We start from the raw sequence: 25,294 nt of genomic DNA, 5'->3' as shown, positions 1-25,294 counted from the left end.
GTACCTTGAAATAAAACAGTGACACCAATCTATGTCAGAGGGTAAAGGATGCTGTCACCAAAAGGTCAGTCAAAGCCACAAATTTTAAATCCTTGTTTTAACTGTAATCAATGTTTTAAGTGCTTGTGTCAGAAGCCTACAATATTCTGTGGCAATTGACAGGCTGAGACTTCAGGCTTGATTTAACACTGTGTTTTAAGTTTACTTGCAGGGTTGCCCCAGAAATACTACAATTTGTATTTTAAGCTTGAAGAGCTCCACACAAGGAAGGCTGTGATTGCCCATTACATCCCACACTAATAGTGTTATCTAACAACAAAGACATCCCAAATACTTAACCAAAGCAAACTAGTAATGAGACTTAAAGAGCATTTTTCCACGCTCACCATTCAATTTCAAGAAATATATGCATAATGAAATGCAACTTTTCCCAAGAGATTTGGTTCTCGTATTTAGAGGGTCTACCAGTCCCATTACCTGAAAAGGCTTTACACTTTTTTTCCTCCCGGTAGACTGCAGAGGAAACAAAGCTCTGTAAAAGCTTTTTCATTAACAGAACAGTTTTGCAGATATGACTTCATCAGTTCTACCTAAAAGCAAAAGAACTAATTGCTTGCTGGAAAACTGTACTTCAAAAGCAAGTCTGGCACAAGTAAAGAGCACAGTGATTTAGTAACACCTTTGTTACATTTTAAAGCACCACTGACTTGCTAGGTCTAAAATAGGTTTAAAACACAGGACTGGTTTTAAGCATCATGCCATTACCTTCCATCACAAATGTCTTCCTTACGACTGCTAAAATAACCCACATTTTGAAATGCCCTCAGATCCCCAAGGAGCCAAAAAGCTTATGTATAGTGGATCAAAAGCTTTATTAGACTAATTTGGGCGGGTTCTTTTAGTTCATTATACCCACAAGGAATGAAATAGACTTACCCAACATGCAGTTTAAGGCATCTGTCCTGACACACAAAAACCTCTGGGAAAGCTCACATCATCTGAAGCAATGACGTGCTGCTGTGACAGGGGGACTGCCCTGGTCAGTCACATAACAGTGTGCCAGACAACAGCAGAGCAGAACAGGGAGCAGCAGAAACCCAACGGGCAGACATTCACTACACATCAGCTTTAATTCAAGACCCAAAGTCAAAAAAACATTCCAGTTAACTAGGGACTTTTCACTGCTTTCAAAGCAAAACTACAGAACTCAATACATTTGTGTCAATTCAGCCTTTTTAGGTTGAATACTGTAATCGAGACCCCAGAAAACCAAAGAAAAAAAGAAATTTAGGTGAAAAGACATGGGAGAAAAAAAAATTGTCCAAACGATTATGTGTAATTGTGCTGATTTTGGCTAAGATAGAGTTACTCTTTTTCACAGTAACTGGTATGGGGCTGTGGCTTGGATTTCTGATGAAAACACTGTTAATAGCAGACGGATGTTTTAGTTACTGCTAAGCAGTGCTTCCACCGAATCCATGTCTTTTCTGCTTGTCACCCCACCCCACCAGCAAAGCAGGCTGGGAGTGCACAAGGAACTGGGAAGGGACACAATCAGGACAGCTAATCCCAAATTACAAAAGGGATATCCCACACCATATGGCATCACACTCAGTATATACATGATCAGGACCATCAACTAAACCAAAGGAAAAAGATGCTAGCTTTTATACTTACTGTCACTTCTGGCCTCTGGTCTCTATAGGGAAAGGATTAAACCACTTTTTTTCCTGTTTTTTAATCTATTCTGCTTCATCTCGCTATTCTGAAAAGTCACTCCATCGTACTACAGAGAAGAAAAGAGAATACAGCAAGAAGCCCACAGAGAAAGAAAACCACGGAAGTGAAAGAGCAAGGTAAAAATACTGAGAAAATTCAGAATTAGTTACAGTCCTTCAATTTTTCCTCTAGCAGAGAAGAGCAATGAAAGCGCTTATTCCTCTGAAATAAGCAAAAAGGTAAATGTGTTCAGTGTACAAAAGCATGACTAATTTCTTTTGTTTATGTATGTATAATGAAGAGTATCATGTTCCTATAACAAGCCATTTTGCAATTTAATTCCAGTTTTTATACCAGTTGAACCAAAAAACCATTTGTATCTGTGAGAGTAAACTTTATAATATAGTGAGTATCTGCTAGCCACAATCCAAATCAAATAATTCAGAATTACTGAACTGCAGGATTAACAACATGAAGAGTAATACAAATCTGCCTTCAAGTACTTTAAATGTATTATTTCAGGTTACAGTGTTTCAGTAATTTATATTGAAGGCATTTGGTAAAATTTCATCTGCCATTTATTCAAAACAACTGCTCTCAGTAAGAGGCCTTAATTACTACGCACTACATTTCTCATCTTATACTTTTTTTAATTGTATGAATTTATGTGTAATGAAGAATAAAATTTTAATAAATTAATTCCCTAGAGATTTTTTCTTTTTAAACAGCAGCTAACAACTGTATGCCTATAAATAATTCCTTGCAGAATTGGGTATCCTCCATCTCCTTTCTCTTCCAAGGTCTTCAGTTTTTTTTACAAGTGAACTCAACAGTAGCTGAACTAATCCAGCTTGAGGTTTATTGTTACAGGTTTGAGGGCAATAGTCAAGGTCCAGAATAAAATATTAATAAACACTTTAGTAGTCTTCTCATTTTCAACTACTTCATCACATTTGAAAAAGCCTCCAAAATATAAACCACAATTAATTACAACATTCTCAATTATTATTTTGTCACATGTAAGGCACATGGGACTAGTGTACTTCCACCATCCAGATAAACTGGTGTAAGACATCACCAAAAGTAAAACACAAGTTTCAGTTTAGGCTACTTTCAAAACAGAATCAATAAAACATATCATTAGATTATATACAATCTAAAAATCACTTGCTCATCAATCAAGAGCTAGTGCCAGTAGCAAATACTTTTTTTTTAAAGAATCAAATTTAAGGTTTTTTTAAATTAATCATGACACAGTTCCACTGATAAAGCATGATAAAGACAGCTTGGAGACTACAAGCCTTATCTTCAACTCCTTAGCAAAGATCAAGCAATTTCTTCATAGTTACCAAAATAACTATGCTACCTACCTAACATTTTGTCTATTTCACTAGTCCACTCCAAATTTTATATTTATAACCCTCAAATGAATGCACCACAATCCCTTAATCAATCCTATTCCAGCAGACATCTTTAAACAATTTATTTTAAATTTTCACGTTCTGGGAGTCTGCTATCACAGTCTTTAGATATGTAAATGTATCCCAGCGAAAAAATTCAAGCATCCATTTCTATAGTTCCTGCAATTTTATTAGACTCAGTGGGGCAGCCACAAACACCGTTAACTTTCTCTAAGAAATTACATTTTATTCTAAATTGTGATAACAGATGCCAACTACTGATCTTTTGAATATACAATTTTATAAAGAAACTGAAGACACTGAAGCTATCATAAAATGGCAACAAAGTTTTGAAATACTAAGAGTGCAGTCACCTGTCGAAGATTTACCCACCAAAACCTTCATAATGAAACTAAATAAAGAGACTTTATTTATCCGGGGAAATGGCAATTTTTTTTGGCAACGTAATAGTTTTTACTGTCTGCCATCTAGTTTAAATGGCAGATTTGAAAGGAAAAAAATGAAATCATGCGATTCACTAAGCCAGAAAACAGCTTTTAAGTAAATTACTTGGGGAAAGAATAGAAGTAATGCTTTTGTAACTTATGCTATTAGCATTGCCCTGCATATATATATTGTAGATTATGTTAATATTAATTCCATAGTTAGATAATCCTCCATTAGCTAATTAAATTCAGTTGTGAATTTATTAACCAATATTTCCCTGACCATTTAGTTAAAAGTATTTTGAACGACAGCCTATTAAATGTTAGCAGACTCTTCAATGTACTACAGTTTGCAAAATTACATTAATGTAGTATCTCCCATTTATACAGACTCCTCACTAAGAATTCCTAATTCATTTTGAATGCTTAAATTATAGCATAACCATAATAATTTCTATTCAGAAGTAATAATTGCTGCATGGACTTATTTTGTATGGTACTGGGAATCCCTAATCCCTTTTCATGTGAGAAAAGAACCACAAATCAAAGATTGCAAAAGTGCTCAGAACCTCCCAGGATTACTCTACAGATTCATTTTCAAATCCACACCTCACTCTGAAGACAGCATTAGACCTTAAACTTTTTTTTTTTGATTGCTATGTTATGAAAAATGTTTTTAATTGACTCATTGTTATGTAGACATAGTTTATGCACTTCCATAACACAGAACTGCCTGGGCTTTCTCAATTGCTGTGCAATATTTCTTCAGAGCTTGTTTTACTCTTGAGAGCATAGTAAGAAATCAGAACACTAATCCTCATTATACCAAAAAACAAGAGTCATACATGTTTTTATATCAATGCATTTATATACACCTATATATACTCCATATATATACATATTATGATTGATCACTTCTTTGCAAGTTTATCCCATCTGTCACTCATTAAAGGAGCCCTTGATTAAACTTTAATTAAAGTTTCCTATGCCATTCCTATTTCGCAATTAAACCATCTTTGACAGTACTTCTATTGATGTTACTCTACAGTTTCACCAACTCAATAGTTAAAAATACACAAAGAAGTGAACACAATCCCTGAAATACAAATTCTATCCTGTTATCATTCATGCCAAATTACTATGTCTTTCTCAGCAGACTTGTGTCGTCTGTCAAGCTTTTGAAATATACAGATTCAGTTTTCAGTCTGTTAGAAAAAACAAAAGGTATGTTCTTTAAATCCTGATATTTACTTGGACTTTCCGCACAGAACTAGAAAGAATGTATTTCAGTGATCAAAATGTTAGTGCTTACAAGACAACAGCAGCAGTTTCAGTTCAGGGAAATCTTCCAATTTTTTTCTATTGCATTGAATTCCACATTTTTAACAATGCTTGAAACATATTAAGACAAAGCTTATAGTGAATTCTGTTCAGCTGTTTACCAGAAATATCTAGTCACTGAAACAAAACTGAGCTGCTCAATATCTGAGTGAATATAGTCTTAAGGTCTTGCATTCCTAGAAAGTTGATTCGTACAACTGTAAGAAATAGACTGGGCAACTTGCTTTTTAATTTGTGGCTCAAGACATGGATTTAAGTTTGGTATGGATTGACAAAATACATAGCAAAATGACCAAGAAGTTCTAAGTTATCTGATCAATTTTTTAAACAGTGAGGAAAAAAATGGAAAAACAAAACTCAACATCACACAAAAATGAAAAGAGGAGAGATAGGAACACCACAACATGGTCCCTTTTGTGTTCATATTGCACAATGTGATTCAAATACAAAATTCATAGCAAAAAAATCTGTTACAGGAAAACACAACCTGTATGACATACATCCTCAATGGAGTTCAAAGTACAAGTGAATGCAAGAAGACTTCCATTTGTATCAGAAAGTCAAATCCCACTGATGATACATGAAAAGGCTCAGTTATTTATCTATTTATTTATCACTCAGCAGCCTTTTGACTTCAAAAGATATAGCAAAAATCCAACAAATAAATCTAAGTAATCTCCCTCTCTTTCAGGAATTTATCTAAATGAAACCTGTACTTGTAAGCCAGGCATTTAAATGTAGGAAGTACTCAACTTGACAGCTGTCTGTACAAGTATGTGCAGCACATCAGTACATGGAAATACATTACTTTTTTTTATCCAGAGTACAGGACATAATCATAAGGAGACAGAATTTTAATTACATAAAAAATCCTAAGTTTGCCACATTAAGTTTTCAGAGGCTGACACTGCAAGCTTAATAGCAACCCTTTAAAAATACTGGCACTGTTCAATTCTGTATGCTTTATACCAGGTGACAACACATAGACCAACAACCATTACACCCATATACATGCACAAATCAAGACGTTACAAATGAACACTCTACAGCAACAGTAGAACACATACAGAGGGATGGAACACCTCTCCTATGATGAAACACTGAAAGCATCAGGGCTGTTCAGCCTAGAGAAAGGAAGGCTCCAGGGAGACCTTACTGAGGCCTTTTAGTACTTAGAGGGGACTTGTGAGAAAGATGGGGAAAAATTTTTTAGCAAGGCCTGTTGCGACAGGACAAGAGGTAATGGTTTTAAATTAGAAGAGGGTAGGTTCAGACTAACAATGAGGCTGGTGAAACACTCAAACAGGTTGCCAAGAGTGGTGGTAAACAAGAAACACTAAAAATCAGGTTGGACGGAGTTCTGAGCAACCTGATCCCATTGAAGATCTCCCTGCTCATTGCAGGGGGGTTGGACTAGATGACTTTCAAAGCTTCCTTTCAACCCAGACCTTTCTATGATAAAAAGAGAGAGATCACGGCATGAAAGGAAGGAGAGGGAATATTCAGCTTTCCTTTTACCCAGCAATTGCTGCCCTCAAACATTGCAGTTGATTACTTCACTGAAGCCCTTTCAAGTCCTGTTTGAAATGATCCCATCCTGACACCACATATGGCCAATCTGCACTTTCTTCAGTAGGATCCTAATATGTTTTAATGTGTCAACCAGGTGTTACAGTGTGGGACTAGTTTTGTATGTGGTTACAAGTTTTTAATTTTTTTACTTACATGCACTCTCTCACAGGACAATCAAAACAAAGTATTAAACAAACCATATCACCCCAGTGTCCCTACCACCCCAAAATACCACACTGCCTTACACGCAAACATCATATGAACAGGATATCAAGATAAAGTCATTCTTCACTTTTGTCCTTGTTTGGCCTAGGTGAAAGTTAAATTTCTGAAAGCTAAAGAGACTTGATATGACCTTTTTAATTTGGGTCACCTTATTTCTCTGAAGACTCTTCTACCTGAATTTATTGAAACATAGATTTAGAAGAAATATAAAGATTTTAGTTATAGGCTAGCTGTGTTGAAATTAGTTAGAATAGGAAGGAATTCAGGCCCAGCTAGAGTTAATTAAAATAGTTAAGAGAGCTGGACCTGAAATGGGTTTTAAGATGTTAGTAACTGATTACCAAATAACTGATTTATGTTTCCCCAGAATTCTTCCTAGCAGAAGGAAAATTAGGAGTTTTGTTTACTGTCTTTACTGGTTTACTGGTAGGGAAGTGACCATCGTGTTCCTAAACACGCAACTTCAAACACAAATGAGTCAAGTGGCTTGGCACATTGGGCTGAAGAGAGATCATACAGAACCATTTTAGTGACATTTCATACAAGCTGCTGTAATGATCCTTCTCTTACTGCTCTTTTTTTTTTCGTGTCTCTTTCCCTAGATTAGTGGGTTTTGTTCTTTAATTGAAAGTCACCTATTGTAGGATACTACATAACAATTTTAAAACTACTGATAAATAACCTTCCCTTCCAGAATCTCTAGTAAAACTCCATGAGACTGCATGGACCAAGATTAACAAAAAATAGGGCTCTGAATATGCTCCTAGTTGTACAAGGTAGCGTTGAAAGTAACCTCAATATTATAAATAAATACATACATACGTACACAGTCTTCATCTTCTGTTTGCATCCCTTCTGTGCCACACCAAGGAAGCATCCATGAGTGGACCGTGCTCATCCCTGTACAAAAAAGACAGCAAGAAAAATCACTTCTACTTACTTGATGTTAATTCTGGGTTTCCTTTTAAATTCATCATCTTTGGAATTGAAGGTCCATATATGTCTGCATCAAGTAAACCAACTTCTTTTGTCTGTGTAAGGAACAAAAAAGTAATTGCCAAAATGTCTTCCTTTCTGTATTATTAGCTGAACAAAATTCAATATCATTTAAAGAAATAAAAATATGATCTTGATTTGAGACATTGTGACAACTGACAACATCTACAAGTTGTGCCAGTTGTCTTTGCAAGAGCTAGATTCTCCATGAAGAGAATCCTCACTTGCACAGTTTCTTACTTACAATGTAGACCATAGACTTTATATTAATAAGCATTATAAGCAACGTTCTCTCTACTCCATGTACTTTTATACAGAACTAACACCTTAACTTCTTTAACAAGGTATCAAATTTTATTGTTTAAAAAAAAAAAGTGAGGTTTGTAAGTATATGCAAATGAATGCAATTTAAATCATTCTAGTGATTACAAAGAATGTGAAAAACAAAAAAACATATTTTTATCTTCTATTTAAGTGGCCAGAGTACACTTTTGCAGACGTCTTGAAGTTACTGAAATGCAAGTCTCTGAAGCTAATTAAGCAGGCATAACATTTTAATGAAATACCTTTACACAAAAGTATGCTAGAAATGGGTTTATTCAACTACATATGGTACATTAGGCAATAAACTTTAAATAAAAATTATTTCAACTATGTAGTCTAGACTTACAAGATTCCTTTCTATATTCTTTTTTTATAGGTATACATACATATTTTGTGGAAATTAAACTATTTTTCCTACAGATGGCAAGACACAGTACCAATTACCAAGTTCTGCAAATTAAGTAGTAAAGAGCAAGCCCTTTAAAGTGCTGAATGTCAAGTTTCTCTAATATAGAAAGCTAACTGTATTCAACATTTTGCAAAATTGCAAACGAGTATGTTTAAGAGCTTGTTTGAAAGGTTAAAGCAGCAAGAACAGCTTTTCCAACAATGCCGAATCAGACTTCCACTGTCAGTGTTTCAAAATGTGTACTTCATTTTTCAGATGATGCTTTCTTAATTTGTTATCTTATATTGAGCCATTTTGCTATCACAGTTTTAATGGGAAAGATAGAAAGATAAGTAAAAAAAAGCATGACCTTATTTGGTCTACTATGTACTTTTAAAAGTAAGTTTTTACCGCAAAAATCAACCAAATTTGGGTTTAGTTATTTGATATAGTTTTTATTAGCAAAACAGAGCAAAGCATATATAACTATATGGGTTATTTAGATTTTTTTCTTTATAATGTCTTGTGAAAACTATTAGACAAAAGTTCAGGAGTTACTGTAACGAATTATTCTACTTCTTGCCTACTGTTGAAAGCTGCAATTTCAAAAACATTGAAAAGACTCATCTTTATGTTAAACTTTAAAGACATCGAAAACAGACTATTAGAGCTTCTTTGTTCTTGTACAAAATGCATATTTTAACAGATTAGAAAGATTCATGACTAAGTCCCTCCATCTGTGTCAGCAGCTAATCAAACCCATCAACACATCATCTACAGGCTGTTCCACCTAATTCCTTCTCAAATGAAAGTAAGTAATTGCTGAAAACCCTACACAGTGTTTTAAACTTGATTACATACTTCCCCTGAATTTTTTGAGGATTTTCCCCCTCATGCAAAGATTGTGACTATTGACTGACTACAATGATCTCACAACTCACTAGAGTTTCACTTTCAGCACAAAGGGACTAAAGATTTAGGACGACCTAAATTAATTGGAATGACTTTATGACCTCCTGGGCATAATCAGGTATTCACCACTACAAGCCACTTATTCCTAGGAGTCAGCAGCACTGTATCTACTATACCTATATTATCTAACCTAAGCGTACAAAATTTCCTGAAATAAAGAATAAATAGATCCACATTGGAGAAAAACATCCTAGAGGACTTCGCAAATTCAGCTACTACTTTAAATTACCAAGCTAATACAATAAACCTGGCCATTTCTCTAAAAATTTTACACACTTGTTCGAAAGTAAGTAAAGTGCCTGTTTCTGAGATGCACTGTTCTTCTCATGGTTCAAGAAAATTTTTGTCATCAAACAGAAGAATAATTAACAGATTCTCAAGTTTCTACGACTCATGTAAACGAAAGCACAAGTGTTCCTGTAAGCATGGTGCTTTCTACAGGATTATAGGAGAAAGGTCTTTCAGAAAATCTTTAAATCACTGACAGAACCTCACTTAATAGCTTAAAGAAAAGGTTTCTTTCTTCACTAAGCAATTCAACATGTTAGGTGAGAAGAGTTCACACTGCCTAGAAGTAGAAGCTGATACAGAAAGCATTTGCTCAATAAGCTATGGTTTTGAGTTTTGTTTCTCCCAACTATCCCTGCTTTTGCAGTATGTAAACATCCCTAGAATGCAAATAACCCTTTATTCAAGGTTTAATTACCTCAGAAAAATATTATGGCAGCTACGAAGGGATTTTTTAAGACATGCACCGTACAGTCCAGATCATCTCTTCCAGCATTTACAATGTTTTAAATCCCCAAGAGAAGAAATAATATGCACACACCTGGATGCTAACACATGAAACTGTTAATTAGAATTACCAGATGCTTCTCATGCTGAGTGAAATATAATCCAGATACACAAGTTACAATAATTTAAAAAGTAAATTAAATTTTAATAAATTGGTTTTTCTCCCCATGTAACCCACACCTCATATAAAACCGCACATCTTTCAAAGCATTACTGTATTAAAACAAATCCTGAAAACACACGCACATAAAAAAACAATATCTAGGCAGAAGGAATAGATTACAGGGGATCAAAAGCAGGACCAAAAAGGCAACTTAGGAAAAAAAGGGGGGGGGGGAAGCGCTAAGATTCCTCTTATGTCCTTTGACAACATTTTCATATGCATATACTTCTCATACCAATGCTGAATCTTTTTTTCTTAAGTAATACTAGTTACACAGAGAGAAATGCAATACTAAAAGCATACCCAAGCACGCAGAAGTCCCCCTGCTACTAAGTGTTTTTCAGAGCACAGCACACACCACTGCTACAGCCTCCCTCAGCACTCTGGCAGGAAAATGATTCAAAAAATACAATTCCACCATCTTCTTATGGCTGTTTTTTCTCCTTATAAGCATATTTCTCTCCTGTGCTATTAAACAAACAGCATTCCATCTCTCCAGATGGCATAGCAATAACCAAGTTCAAAATAGCTGTTCTCAAGTTAACATTTATCCTTTTACTTTCACCTGCCCTACTGTGAAAGAAAGTTCGAATCGACTTTCAAGTTTATGATGCTTGGAAAATACTTCCTAGAGACCTTATTTTTTGGTTGCCTTACTGCAAGTTCTGCAGCTTAAGCCCCAAGGATACAACTGACAATGTAAGCATTCCCATATGATTTAGTCATGTCACTAGAAGCTACTTTGAAAAAATATACAAACACATGCAGTATTATTGACCTCTTCATGCAGCATACAATCCTTATCAAAATTCCATGAGGCAGAGACCATGAAATCAGAAATAATCAGAAATTTTCAGCACATGAAAATACAAAAGTACTCTCATGTCAGCAAAAACTATACTTAAAAACTCACAAACGTTCACGTTTACCTTCTTATCAATGCTTTTAAGGTTCCCCTACCATAGGTAAACAGTCTCTACAGGCTCACTACTCTAGGATTTGCTATTTCTGCAGTACTGGTACTCTCATGGTCTCATCTGATCACTGGTGACCTCAAGAACACAAAAAATTTACAGAATAAAGAACTATATTACAGAATAAAGAACTATAACTCCTCTTCATCTTCTACTTTTACATCATTGACTAAGTAATTCTTTCTACTTCTTTTTTACACTATCAATAATCTTCTCGGCAAAATATTAATTTGCCCATTAGACCTCTCTAAAGATTTCTGACAAACATTTTTCATGAGGTACTATAAGTTACACTATCACTGCAGCTCTTAACCCATTAAAAATACAGTGAAGTTTTCATTCCAATTTAGAAACTTCTCTCACCTACAATAAGAATCAAAAACTATTTTTCACTGTCACCAGGTACAGATTCCATATTTACAAGAAAACCAAACGCTACATCAATAGATAAAGAAGATATTCTTGCACATATCCCTGAGAGATGAGAATTCTACAGCTTCATTTTGTGCAGTGTACAAATTACAGGCATAGATAACCTCACTTTTTAAAAAGATACTTCTCTTTATCTTCTCTGGCAAGATTCTCTGCATAATTAAATTTCAGTTTAGTCCTTGAACTTGGCCACTGCCTTGTAAGTAGTGGGGATTTGGAAGACAGCGGTATTCTAAATTAACGATTTTCAAGCTCTGAACTTAGTTGTACTTCCTTTGGGGGAAAAAATTAAAATTAAGTTGCTGAAGGCCAAAGTCCTTGCAGAGAGAGGTCATGTAAAAAAACCAATAAATTTTGCCTCCTTTTCCTTACGCAGCTTAGAAAGTATTCAACTGATATTATGTTTGCTCTCTTAGGCAGGCAAATGTTACTGTACATAATCCTTGTTCAGGTGGCATAAGTTCATGCTAATGACAAAATGATCCTTATCTTTCCTCCTCTTAGCTCTTTGAGCAGATCCTTAAGAAATGTTTTGTCCCTCCCTATACTTTCTTTATGTAGGTTCCCTTTTCTGTCTTTCAGGGAATATTAACTACAAAATCAACTACATTTTCCAAAAACAAATTTTTAACCAAATGCAACCAGTTTCATTCACATGTCACAAATGACCCCTCCACACAATTCTGTGTGCAATGGAAAATCTGGTGATATTCATTTCTTCCATGTTGCCAAATCCTTTAGTGAGGAACAGACCTGATTAAAGACCTCATACCAACAGAGAGAAAAAAGGGAGAAAAAAAAATAATAAAGAGCTCACATAAAGCTTCTATAAATAGCTGTTAATCAACATAGCCTACGTTACTGCTAAACATCCAGAGACTCTTTGACAGCATTAATTTCATTTTTGCTCATATTTTCTGAGACTTTTTTCCATGTTTGGTAGGGCTTATGTATCCCCACTGGATGCTAGTAGATAGTATTTTACTTTGAAGTAAACTCTGCAGACCACCAGAATTCCCTGGTGTTTAGCCTGGGAGGGATGAAGGCACAGGTTAATGAGCTGTTATTGTTCTATACAGTGAAGAACTTCCTACACTAGAAGTGCTCCCAATATTCAGCAGCTGTAGTCCATTCCAAAGACAGAAATTCCAGCTTTGCTAAGTGAAGGTGCCAGTTATTTTAAAGCTGGTGCTCTTAATCCACCACCAGGACTCTCAATTTACCCTTTTAATGTCATTATAGACTTAGAGCTAATCCCAAACTGCAAGCAGCAACACATAGACAAAAGAGAACTTTAAAATCAGGATAGGCTATGGATTCCTCATTTGATATACTGACACAATGAATAGCCATCTTTTAATCCTTAATTTTCTAACTCTTTCAGCTGCACACTATTTAAGTGCCTAGCTGTAAACTGGATTAAAGCCAAAAATGTACCACTGCAGTTTCCTCACTCTATCCTAGAAATGCAAACTTCCTTTCAAAACTCCGTCTGCTACTGATTTAAAAGCCCTTTTCCTTATATGAAGTGTTTCCAATTTTCTGCCAGCCACAGGACTTCTCTGGCACTTCTTTTCCACAACAGCCTGCAGTAGCTCCTACTCAATGTTCTTAACAATAGCATACCAGTAATTCATCCTTGTTTGGCCTTTTTGCACACTATGTATCTCACTGAAAAAAAAAAATTCCATACAGAACCATTTGAAAAATAAATTACCAAAACAGAATCCCCAACATTACCACATCTCTACAAAATGCCTCTCCACTTTCACAGCATGTCAAGTTATTATAAAAAAAGGGTCCACCTTTCACATCAGTCTCTCTGGTACCTGCACTGGGCTTTCAATGACTTGAAGACTAAGGATACAAACTTTAACTTCTAAACAAAACAAACAAAAAAGGAAATTTTCTTCAAATTAAGCATACAGTTATCTGATTTAAGTAAAATATCTTAGGAGGTCTATGTTAAAATGTATTTTTAATTTTGGTTATTTTTTATTTGAAAAACAACAAAAATTTTTAAGCTTTATTCTCTCTTTTTTTTTCAATTGATCTAGAAGCTAAGCTATCATTGCAAATAAGCCAAATCAATTCCAACTGGCATCTCCAGCTTTATTGAAACTTTTCAGCATTAAGAAACAAACATGAAGACATTAGCTACAGTGATTAAAGTCTTCTGATTCTCTAAGCAACAGGGTTAAGGATGCCTAGAAATCAAATCCTCACAATTAGAAAAGCTGCATGGGAAGAGGACAAAACAAGTCAAAACTTGCCTTCATACTACAATTACTCACTGAAGGATCCCATTATTGTCTAAATTCTTCTAGATTTGTTTTCCCACATGGAATTCTTTCCTTACCAGCAACAAATGTATATACATTGTAGAGCCATCTATAAATGTAGCTGTCAGGTATTATCCTGTGGACAAACAGTTTAACTACACAAATAGTTTAATTACACAAACCAAATATTTTTTTTAAAAAAGGTGGAGTGTAAAAAAAGTAAGCTGGGTGTCTTCTGAGTAGTTTCAAAATGTGTGGGTTTTGATTAAATACACGGTTTGAAGAAATAAAAATTAATTTTATTATCACAGCAGTCAGTTCACACGAAGACTTGGCTCCTAACTACATCATTACTATGCTGTAACTTACTATATATGCACGAGAAGTCTCTTCCCCGCCTGTGTTTGCATCGGTCAGATATCCACGCGAGTTTTCTGGTTCAAGAAGAACAACTGCGGGATGTTGAGACAATTCGACAGCCGGACACCGTGTGACCCCAACCTGCTTCCCCCGCCGAGCGCCCCTCCCAGCGCCACAGCACCCGCGCCCCGCGCGCCCCCTGCCGGCCGCCGCCCCCCGCGCGGGCACGGCCGGGCCGCAGCCGCACTCCCCGCGTTGCGCAGCAACCGGGGCGCTTGCTTGGGAAAACAGGGACCGCATAAAAATCACCCTCCATGCATTTCACGTTTTGGTCCTGGTCTCCATGACCCAGTAACCCCCTCGTGCAGGGCTAGGTTCGAATACTGAAAACTGCTGCCTTTCACCACGTGTCCCCACTACTGCAGGCAGAAGCCACTTGCTTATGCTTACATGCTAACTTGGTCCATATGGTTTTACTTCTTGCTCCTCTGTCCTTCACAACACAAAAAAACATTTCATCCTATAGTGAAAATGTAAATCTTCCAGAACGAAAAGGCGAGCCAAAGGAAATCTGACTGGGGAGCTTGCCACATAGTGACAGCACAAGCATACAGCCTCCCAACTGGATTTGTGCCATCCTTAGTCATGTACAGCTGGTGTTTGCTCACTAAAATACTCTGTTCATAAACAAGCAATCCCTACCCTATTATTGCTGCCATCTATTAATTCAACTTGTTTCTACTATAATAAATTGTCTCTGGCCAGGCAGCTTTCATAAATAGTCATTCTAGTCTGAATATGAATCGTCCTGGCACAAAACCCAAAAATTCTTCCCAAGTGCTCCTAGGGGAGCACAACTGACTGCTGGTACATCAAAAGAATGAAAAGAATCAGCTGTCAAACTAAGCAAGCAATTAACAGTAGGACACAAGGGTAAAACTTTAAGTTATTTCTTAACACAAAAAGAACACTGTATAGATTTATAGGCCTTGGTACAGGCCCAAGAGCTTATATATTTCTTAACTAGTCCATCTACAACAGATAACCCAGGGTACCAAAAAACCTAATATTCTAGGAAGGCATAAGAGGCTGCCCTGCTTGCTTTCCCTGGCTCTGAATCAAAAAAAAAAGCAAACGGGGCGGCGGCGGGGGCCAACTCCCAAAAAAATGTACTCTGTCTTGGACACGGTATCTAAGCATCTAAATGAAATCCTGTCTTGAATTATTTACTCTGTAACCATGAGGTAAAAATATGCCAATCAGACTGAGCACCAGCATGCAAGACTTTGAACTCCCAAATTCTAATCCGGCTCTGCCAACAACACTGTGATACCAAGACTCTGTCAATGCCTTAGTATTTCAGACCATCACTACGATAACTGAAAAAGCTTCCATATTATTAAAATTTTTTTTTAAAATATGTATCAGTAGAAACAGTGGGGTTTTTGTTTTGTTTTTTAACTAGAGAAAGTAGATTTTTAAAAGATAGAAGGATGTTTTCTTTCATCAGGAGGACAAAAAATCCTTTATTCTTTGACTGTTAATCTTCTGACTTATGCTACACCAAACACCAATAAGATGTCACAGCTGTTACTGAAAGCAGCAAGAATCTACTCTAATCCAACCTCGTCTGAGAGAAGAGCATCTTTCACAGATCTCACTCACCAGAAAACAGGTGTTGTCAATAGTCTGTAACTTGTTTTATCTTAGAAAAAGAACACTTGAGTTACAAGCATAGAACTTGTAATACAGACTGATGAAAAAAGGACAGACTTTTATAGTCATGCTGACCTATATTCCTCCACAAGTCCTTTATTTCCTTCTTTAAGCAGTACATCAAGTTCAAGATCAGCTTCTATGAATCTGTATTTCATTTATAAGAGGCATAAGGACTGTTAATGAAGTTGCAGGGGTGTCCTGAAGCTCTGGTCTACTAACAACCATTACTGCTTCTTCTGAAAGAGATGAACTTAAAAGAGCAATGAAGGGCAAAAAATCATGGCAAGGTGAGGCACAATCAATAGTTACTAAATGTAAAATAAAGGCATCCCTTGCTGCATACCTGAGGACAAAGAAATTGACTATACAATACAGCAGGAGGCACCAATGGACTCTGAAAAACAACCTTCTTATTTACTTCATTCACCATTACAAAACTGAACATTGCAATGATCTCTAGAATTCACAGCACTGGACAGTACCTGCCTGGAATAAGGTCACAGAAATTCTCATTTCAAAACCTTGACTCACAAAATTAGTGAGCTGAAATAAATGTGAATACACAAATGAAGAAACCAGCAACTTCAAGCCCAAAGGTTAAACATAAACATGATGCATGCCATCATTATCTTAAGGAAAATAAACCACAAAAGAAAAAATATATTAATGCATGAACAAACAAGAAAGTTGTTTATTTAATCCACCTAATTTCATACTTTCTAACTTGTAACCACATCAATGCACAATTTCACCATAGTAACAGCTTGCTAACTTGTGACGACCAGTTCACACAATTCACAGATATTTCGTCAGTTTCTCTGCTCTTCATTGATTAACATCCACCAGATGCTGGCCTCCAACTTCACACACCAACACATAATTGTAACATCAAAATTCCTAACAAAGGACATAATCTCAAAACTTGTGTATGTCAGAATTACTAAGAAATGCATTATTTAAATATATTTTAAAACTGCATGCTTGAGAAGTATCAGACACCATCTTAAAAACACATAAGCTGGTACAGAAAAGTTATGTGCAATTGGTTGACATGGTTTCCATGGAGCTACTCAATGACCATCCCACAACACAGATCACATTGCAGACTGATACTTGTTTTGCAAAAGTATTAGAGCAAATGCCATGTTTTAAAGTTAATTAGAAGGAACCATTCGAGCAGTTTTGCTTTTCAAAATGACAGATTCTTCTCTGAGATTCAATTATTCCAACAGCCTATTTAAAACACAGAATTAAAAACTGTGAAATAACAAGATCAGATGCCATCACCAACAGTACATATTTCATATAACAGTTTTAAACACTCTTCCTATTAAGTGTGACTGAGTATATGGAAAATTGTTTTAAATTTTTTACAAAATTCCTACAGGAAGCTCGCAGATTGCATGCAGTCCTCACTCCTTCTACCTGTCATGTTTTGTTCTACTTGTCTTTTACAACAAGAAAAAGATTCTACATTTGCCTGATTAAAGTACTTGAGGATACTTTGTATTTAATGTTTTATGAGTACAAAGCCTACATTATACACCCTGCCGCTGCAAAGGAGGCTTGCTTCTGAGTTTACCTTTGTGGCAATAAACGTGCACAATGGAACGACTCCCAGTCTACAGCAGCAGGTGGACACAGCAAACACCTGTGGTTTTTACTCTTGAATGGTTCCTACTCTCTACTTACAGTCCAGGTAACAGTTTGAGTAATACCAAGATGGGAAATCACTCAAAAAAACTGTATTTCCAAGCTTTAGGGAAAATACATAGTTTTTGGGGTTTTTTCCTTAGCTGTTTATGAAGTATTTTTGCACATAATTTCTCTAGAAACAGTAAATCTGTGGAGCTATAAAAAAAAAAAATGTTTTGGACCCTATTCATCACTAACTCCTATTTTTTTCAAGTCAGTGTTCTGAGGTGATAGAATTTAGTTATTTATTAAGTGTCTCCAACCTGCAGAAGCAACCCCTATGACATTTACACATACTTGCAGAATTGCAGTTCAACTCAGTGACGCACCAGGAAAAGGACAGAGCCAAACCCAGAAGTAGGATGAGATCTACTAAGTTATTCATGGTACTGATAAAATATAAACAAGCTGACAGAAACTCAAAAGCCCATCAAAAACAAATTAAAAATTAAGTAAAAAAAATTAAATACATTAAATGTATGCAACTGTCCTCAGCAGTAACCATTTTATTTATGACACGCATTTCACATTAAGGCTGAGAATTAAATGTTCACCTACCGAATCATTTGCTGCTAGGGCGAGGGCTATATTTACTGCAAAAAAGAAGAAGAGGAAAAACAAAAATATTAAGTGCAGGAAAACTTAACTCCTAAATATTGAGAATGCTACCACTGCTAACAAGACAAAATATAAATACATCTTATTTAATAACTGCATCATCATCTCAGTTCTCAGCTTCTTGCATCTCTACATTTGCAGCTAAGTGGCAGCAGCACCCACATTTCAGTCTACGTTTCTCAACCAGCAAACAAACTCAAGCTAATCTGTAAACACTTGCAGACTCTCAGTTTCTAGAGGACACTGCAAAATAAAAATACAGTCTCAGTATTTAGCCAAAGAATAACATTAAGAAAAACTTCTGGAAGTACCCACTTTTGAAAGCGGATACCACACTATAAAACCAACCCTACCATCAGTAACCTTCACCACACTCTCTAGTGTTCCTAAAACTAGAAATTAGTTAAGTATTGACATAAACTGCTAAAACAAGTGACCAAAAAGATGATCACATCCCTTTTTTTGATTTCTTGTGATATATTGAACAGAGATATTTTCCGGAAGAAGGTGCAATGCATGCTTTCCACTTATTTTTATGTCAGAAAACAAAGTCACATCTGCCTGAAGGCATCTGTAACTAAAAAAAAACCAGACAAAAAGAGATAAAGCAACTAAAAAGACCATTTGTTTAAAGCTTTTACATTTCCATCAATACTTAACTCTCATAAACAAATAGCATGTGCAAATGGTATCTTCATTGGCTCACCAGCTTCAATTACGTTGGGAGATCTCCTAGAAACTTCAGTATAAACAAATAGTAATGTTTATAATCCAAGAAGTTACATGTTTTAGAAAAAAAAGAAAAAAACAAGGGAAAAAATCCAACATTCACAACCCTTTCTTGGAAACAAAAAAATCTTTTGTTTCCTTTACATGTTGCTGTATGTCAGTCCACACACTCTTTGAAGAAAGGTAAGCTGCACTCAGCCTTGTTCTGCTGGAAGAGTACAAAAGTTCTGAGAAGCTGGTGAGCCAGATTCCTGTCTTGAAGAACTTAACACCAAGAAAGCTAAGTTCCTTCAAACAAAACAGCAGGTTAGCAAGGACAACTGTACAGCTTTCTCAAAGAGGCATACAGTCTCTTTCCTCCTAAGCTAACAAAGAACATAGATTTTACCCTTCCATTTTTGTTTAAACAGATGCTCAATTAACTATTCCCCAATCAATCAGAGGAAAATTCATCCTCTGAAACCTGGAGACCGATCTACAAATGACAGATATGGAGAAAAAAACAAGCAAACCAATTACAAACAAAAAAGAAAACAAAATAAAATCAACTGCAGCTCACATCTGAAGAAGGGAGACAAAGACTTTCTTAAAATCACTTTACACATCTATCTTCTTCTTAAACAGCTTTCATGTGTGAAACTTAAAGTATGACCCACAATGCTTCTTCAATAAGGGATATTTAACTACTGAAGGGAAAGAAAGGAGACAGTGGGAATAACATAGGATGTATACCTAAGGTTTTTACCTGGATATCTAGCTGAACACTTCATTTTGAATCCCAGCTGAATCTTGCATTCCCTTGTTTTTGTATTACTATCAGTTCCAAGAGGGCATAAACATGCAGAATAGGACCTAACCTGACCCTTCCTGAACATTCATACTGGTCCTAAGTACATTCCCATAACCAGGAGTGCAGGACATCACGGCAATATATGCCAGCAATTCTACACAACTTCACAGCAGGCTCCAAGAAAGTCACTAAGGTCTCTCCACCCATGCTAAACCTGCCAACCAGTATAAGGAATGATGCACAGGGAGATCGGAGTTTGTCTGATCCAACCTAAACTTCGAGTTGGTCTCATCTAAACTAAACCTCCCCTGATACAGCTTCAGTGGCATGAAGCTGAGTCAGGAGAGACTTAGGTTGGATATTAGGGAAAGGTTGTTCACTCAAGGGGTGGTTGGGCACTGGAACAGGCTCCCCAGGGAAGTGGTGTCACAGCACCAGCCTGACAGAGTTCAAGAAGCGTTTGGACAACACTCTCAGGCACAGGGCACGACTCTTGGGATGTCCCATGCAGGGCCAGGAGTTGGACTTGATGATCCTTGTGGACTTGATGATCCTTGTGGACTTGATGATCCCTGTGGGTCCCTTCGAACTCAGCTTATTCTGTGATTCTGTGCCTCTAGTCCTCTTGAAATCAGTACAAGTCTAAGAAGGTTTGTTATAGTTTGTCACTTCCAACTTTCTAACTTCCAAATCCAAACTGACCCTAGGAATAGCACAGTTGAACTCTCAGAACACTGAGCTAACAATACAAATAAAACTGCTTGGTCCAAAATCAGACAAGTACAGAGCCAGCTGAGTGTGTCTGTATCTGACATGGTTAATATACATAATCAATAAAATACCTATAGATAATTCAGATGAACTTTGCAAGATAACTTTCAATACCTGCATCTCAATGTAAGTGGCATTTAGAAATAGTTTATGAGAATATTTTAATATATAAAGAAGGCCCAAAATCAAAAATGTTTCAATAATAGTACATCCTACGTGTGGAATAAAAGTAGGCAAGAGGGAAAAAAAGTTAAATGAAGTTAATATGACTGAGATATAGTCAGCACATGGTGAAATGTATCAGCTTCCCTGAACAATAATGAAAAATCTCAGCCTGTTAGCCTTTGCTAAAAATGTCTGAAGGTCCATGTAGTCAGTTGCTGTATTTTCCTCAGACATCAGGATTAGCAAAATGTGAGCAAGAACACCAGCCTTTAATTTTATTCCACTTCCACAGCTAAAAACAGTAAGACTTCCAATAAATTGGAAATTTCCTCTCTTTCAAGACCACACTTGGACTTCTTTTCACACCAGGATCAATTTTCTTCAGTACTCTCATCTTTAGGGTAGTGCAAAAGGGGAACAGATGAGCAAGAATTTAAAAAAACAAACAAACAAACAAAAAAAAACAAACTTTGAACAGATGGGGTAAATATAGAAGAATGCTACAAAAAGACAGAAACTTGACAGGACAGGGACAGGAAACATGGCAAACAAACCAACATATTAGACAAATAGAAACAACAACAAAAAACTATCAAAGTATTTAAATATGCATTGAAAAATATTTTTCCTGTAACATAATTTCTTCTAATCATTAACTACATTGATTTCAGAAGACCAAAAAGCACTGGAAACAACAGAGAATACAACATGAAAGCCATATGCAATAAACAGAATGAGTTATTCAACAGGGTAAGGAATGACCCTGACAAACTTGACCAGAATGCAGAAGCTCTTTTCCTGAAATGGAGATCCAGAGCAATTAAAACACAGCTGTACTGGAGAAAACAAAAAAAAAAAGCCCTGACAGGCCTTCTGACATACACCCAAGACTGACGATATTTTCTGTGGTGCTTTAGGAATTACAAGTGCTTACTAGTCTCCTTTCTTTTCAATTCCTGCTCTCAAAATGCATCAGCAGAAATGTCACCAAACATGTTCCCCACAAACCTCAAGTAAGAAGAATATGATTTTAAGTACATAATTCAGTAAGGAAGCCAAGCAATACTTTTGTTTATACAAGTTATCTGAAATTCAATTGCTCATCTGAACCATGAAATTTATCCTCATTATAATATACAAGAATATAGATTTCCTTCTCAACATTATGAATTAAAACATTCATTTTAAAAGGCTGTCCAACATAGATACATTTAAATGGTTCATTTACATTTCCAATATCTTATTCAATGCTTGTTGAACACTGATTTTTTATTTTTAAATGCATAGGAATGAACTCATAGCTCTAAGTATTATTTATACATGTGTTATATTTTATGTAGAAATTGCACACAGATGCCAGTTACAAGAACTTAAATTCAGATATTTGTTTGCAGACATGAGGAGAATAATCTGAATTTACTTTTCAAATTATGTTCATTTTGTAAACTGTTGATTGATTAATCTGGTATTTTTGGTAACCTGCAACAACCAGTCTATGTATTATAATGATATACCTTTTGATGGTTAAGAAATGCATGTTTTAATTGTTTTGCATGTCTTTGTCCTATACATAGGATATACATACCTGTACAGACAGCAAATAAATAGAAAAAAAATTCCTTTTTTTTAAGCACGGTTACTTTCAGTACAGATATGTTAGTCTGTACTAGAAATTATTAGACAATCAGTCTGTTTCAAGCACGGCTGAAATACAAACCACAAAATGATACAGTAAGAGCTATATCCATGTGTTATTCACCACACATGGAGATGAACAGCAGATATCCTTCAACTAAAGAATGAACATCCTTCAACTCTTCTCCAGTCTAGACACTAAGGAAGAAATCTCTACACAAAGTTCTAACACTTTACAGAGATCTTTTCAAAGAAGTTTACTTTCAGTGTCATAGAATCATAGAATGTTTTGGGTTGGAAGGGACCCTAAGGATGACCCAGCTCCAAACCCCTGCCATGGACAGGGACACCTTCCACTAGACAAGGCTGCACACAAACCCCATCCAACCAGGCCTTGAACACTTCTGGGGACGGGACAACCACCCCTTGTCTGGGCAACCTGTTCCAGTGGCTCACCACCCTCAAAGTATAGAATTTCTTCCTAGTATCTAATCCACATCTCTCCACTAATTTAGAACTATTCACACTTGACCTATCTGCCCACATAAAAAGTCACACTCCTTCCTTTTTATAAGCCCCCTTTAAGTACTCAAAGGTGCTCTAAGAGTCTCCCTGAAGCCTTCTCTTCTCCAGGGTAAACAACCCCAACTCTCTCAGCCTGTCTTCACCCGAGAGGCGCTCCAGCCTCTGATCATCTTTGTGGTACTTGTTGGACCTGCTCTGACAGGTCCTTCTTATGATAGGAGATCCAGACCTGGACACAATGCAGCCATCCAGCCAATTCCTAATCCACCAAGTGGTCCATCCATCAACTCCCTGTCTCTCCAGTTCAGAGACAAGAATGTCATGCAGGACAGTGCCAAATGTGTTGCAGAAGTCTAGGTTGATGACACGAGTCACTCTTCCCTCATCCACCACCACTGTACGAAGGCCATCACATTTGTTGGCATGACAAGTATTCTTCCACTCTGTCACCTGTCTAAGTTCAAGTAAATTTCTGCAGTACTGTAACCCATGTACTATCCCATTCTCCCACCTAGGAACAACACGGTTAGAGAAAAATTAATTCAAAACCTAATGGTGAATTTGAGAGAAGAATTCAAGGTGCTTCACAAGGCTCTGATCAATTTGTGTGGTTTGTAAGTAGTTTCACTTTTTCTTTATGAAACACCTATACAAGTAGTTGAGAAAATTGAACAGAGTCCTGATCGTGAAACTTTCTAAATATTAGTATCCTCTGCAGAGCACACAACTATGCTGACATAGCAAAGAAAGGAACTGTATAGGCACACCTAAGCAGCCAGGGAACAAGGAACAGTGTTAGTCCACGAGCATATGATCCCCTTGACCTCAAGCCTACATCACTTCTTAAGATGTCCTGATGTCTCAGGACAGCACTGCACTATTACAAAGATATTATTTCAAAGCTGTCTGCTTAATTCCCACCTAAGTTAAAGTCATGACTTCTGTACCCAAGTAGATTCTCAATGGCTGCAATGGGACTTGACAGAGGTGAAGGGCAGTGTTATGGAACCCAATTACAAGGCGACACAAGCACCTAAATATTCCATACAAAGTACTAGAAAATGTGCAAAGGAAATTATTTTTTTCATAAAAGAAACCTTACCTGCTGTTGTTGATTTTCCAACTCCCCCTTTGCCAGAAGCCACAACCACCACCTGCTTAACTCCTTCTATGGGCTTCTGCTTTGGCAGCCCTTGTGACAGGATCCGAGCACGTTTGTCCCTCAGAGCCTCATCCCCAGAGCTTGAGGACTAACAAAACCAAAAAATAAGTCAATGCACATGCACCAACCTGCAGTTTTCACAGAAAAAGCTGACAAGAAGGAACCTACCTGCACACTGAGAAATTTCCCCTACCTGTTTAAAAAAACCATTCTGCACAGGGGCTCTCCCAAAGGGAGTCTGCTTCACAGGCAGACAGGGACTAGGCCTACTTAAAAATAACGCGATTCACATGGTTTTTTGACAAACACTTAAATATGATTGATCTTAACAGTTAAAGAAAAAAAGGAAAAAAAATTGTGTTGAAATAAACCAAAACACTGCTCTAAAAGTCCGAAGCTTTAAGAAACAGGCTAGACTTGGCGGTCCTTTCCGTACAGCTGTTTCAGGCACAACAAATACAGCAACAGCGAAGGGGCAGAACCCGAGGTTCTGAGGGCAGGCAGTGCCGGCAGGCAGCTGTCCGAGGGCTCTCGCTGCCCTGAGCCGTGCCACAGGCACCGCACACATGCGGGTGCGCTGGAGCGCGCCGCGCTCCGCTGCTCCTGCGGCAGAAGAGCCACACGCGGGGCCCCCACGGCTGGACGGACGGAGCAGCCGAGCCAAGCATCCCCGCAGGCAGCTCCCACCTGCTCCCGCCTGGCACAACTGTACCGCCACGGGCACTGAGCGCCGCGCGCTGTTTCCACGCACTTCACGCGGGTCCGGATAAAAAGACGGCAGAGCCCATCCATCTTCCTCGCCGGCCCGGCGCTGCCCCAGACCGGCCCCGCCGCCAACGCCTGCAGCGACCGCATCCCCTCCCGCAGGGACGCTGCTGCTGAAGCGGCTGCCGCAGGACAGAGCCCCTCGGGGCACCCGTGCAGGGACAGACCGTCCCGCCTGCCGCCCCCGCAAGCACAGGCACAGCCCAGCCCGCCCCGGCGGCCGCGGCGCACGGCGGAGCTCCCGCCTCACTCACCGCGGAGCCGGCGGACGGAGCGGCGCAAGCGGCGGGCGCGCAGCCCGGGCCATGCCGCCGCGCCGCCAGAGGCCTCC

The 25,294-nt window shown here is 37.5% G+C and overlaps 1 protein-coding gene across 10 annotated transcripts in view; it reads right to left on the bottom strand.

Annotated features, from left to right (window-relative positions):
• Window positions 1-25,294, bottom strand: part of NUBPL (nucleotide binding protein like) — an 88,401-nt gene extending 63,107 nt beyond the window's left edge. For 2 of the 10 annotated variants that reach the window (XM_042047410.1, XM_042047414.1), the window contains exons 1-4: window positions 24,886-25,068; window positions 24,139-24,286; window positions 18,362-18,396; window positions 7,644-7,734 (exon numbers count right to left, since the gene is read on the bottom strand). In XM_042047410.1, coding sequence (XP_041903344.1) covers window positions 7,644-7,734; window positions 18,362-18,396; window positions 24,139-24,286; window positions 24,886-25,053 — 442 coding nt within the window. In that variant the 5' untranslated portion in view covers window positions 25,054-25,068. Of the gene's footprint in view, window positions 1-7,521; window positions 7,604-7,643; window positions 7,735-14,398; window positions 14,529-18,361; window positions 18,397-24,138; window positions 24,287-24,885; window positions 25,069-25,217 lie in introns of those variants that run through there. The other 8 variants (XM_042047415.1, XM_042047419.1, XM_042047408.1 and 5 more) reach the window with 8 other exon arrangements.

Source organism: Corvus kubaryi, unplaced genomic scaffold (genome assembly GCF_017639235.1).
Source record: "Corvus kubaryi isolate FWS band 111438036 unplaced genomic scaffold, C.kubaryi_AGA036_p1.0 66, whole genome shotgun sequence".
NCBI classification, from domain to species: Eukaryota; Metazoa; Chordata; class Aves; order Passeriformes; family Corvidae; genus Corvus; species Corvus kubaryi.
Note: the sequence above shows the minus strand (reverse complement) of the source record. Positions and strands in the feature narration are given on the sequence as shown.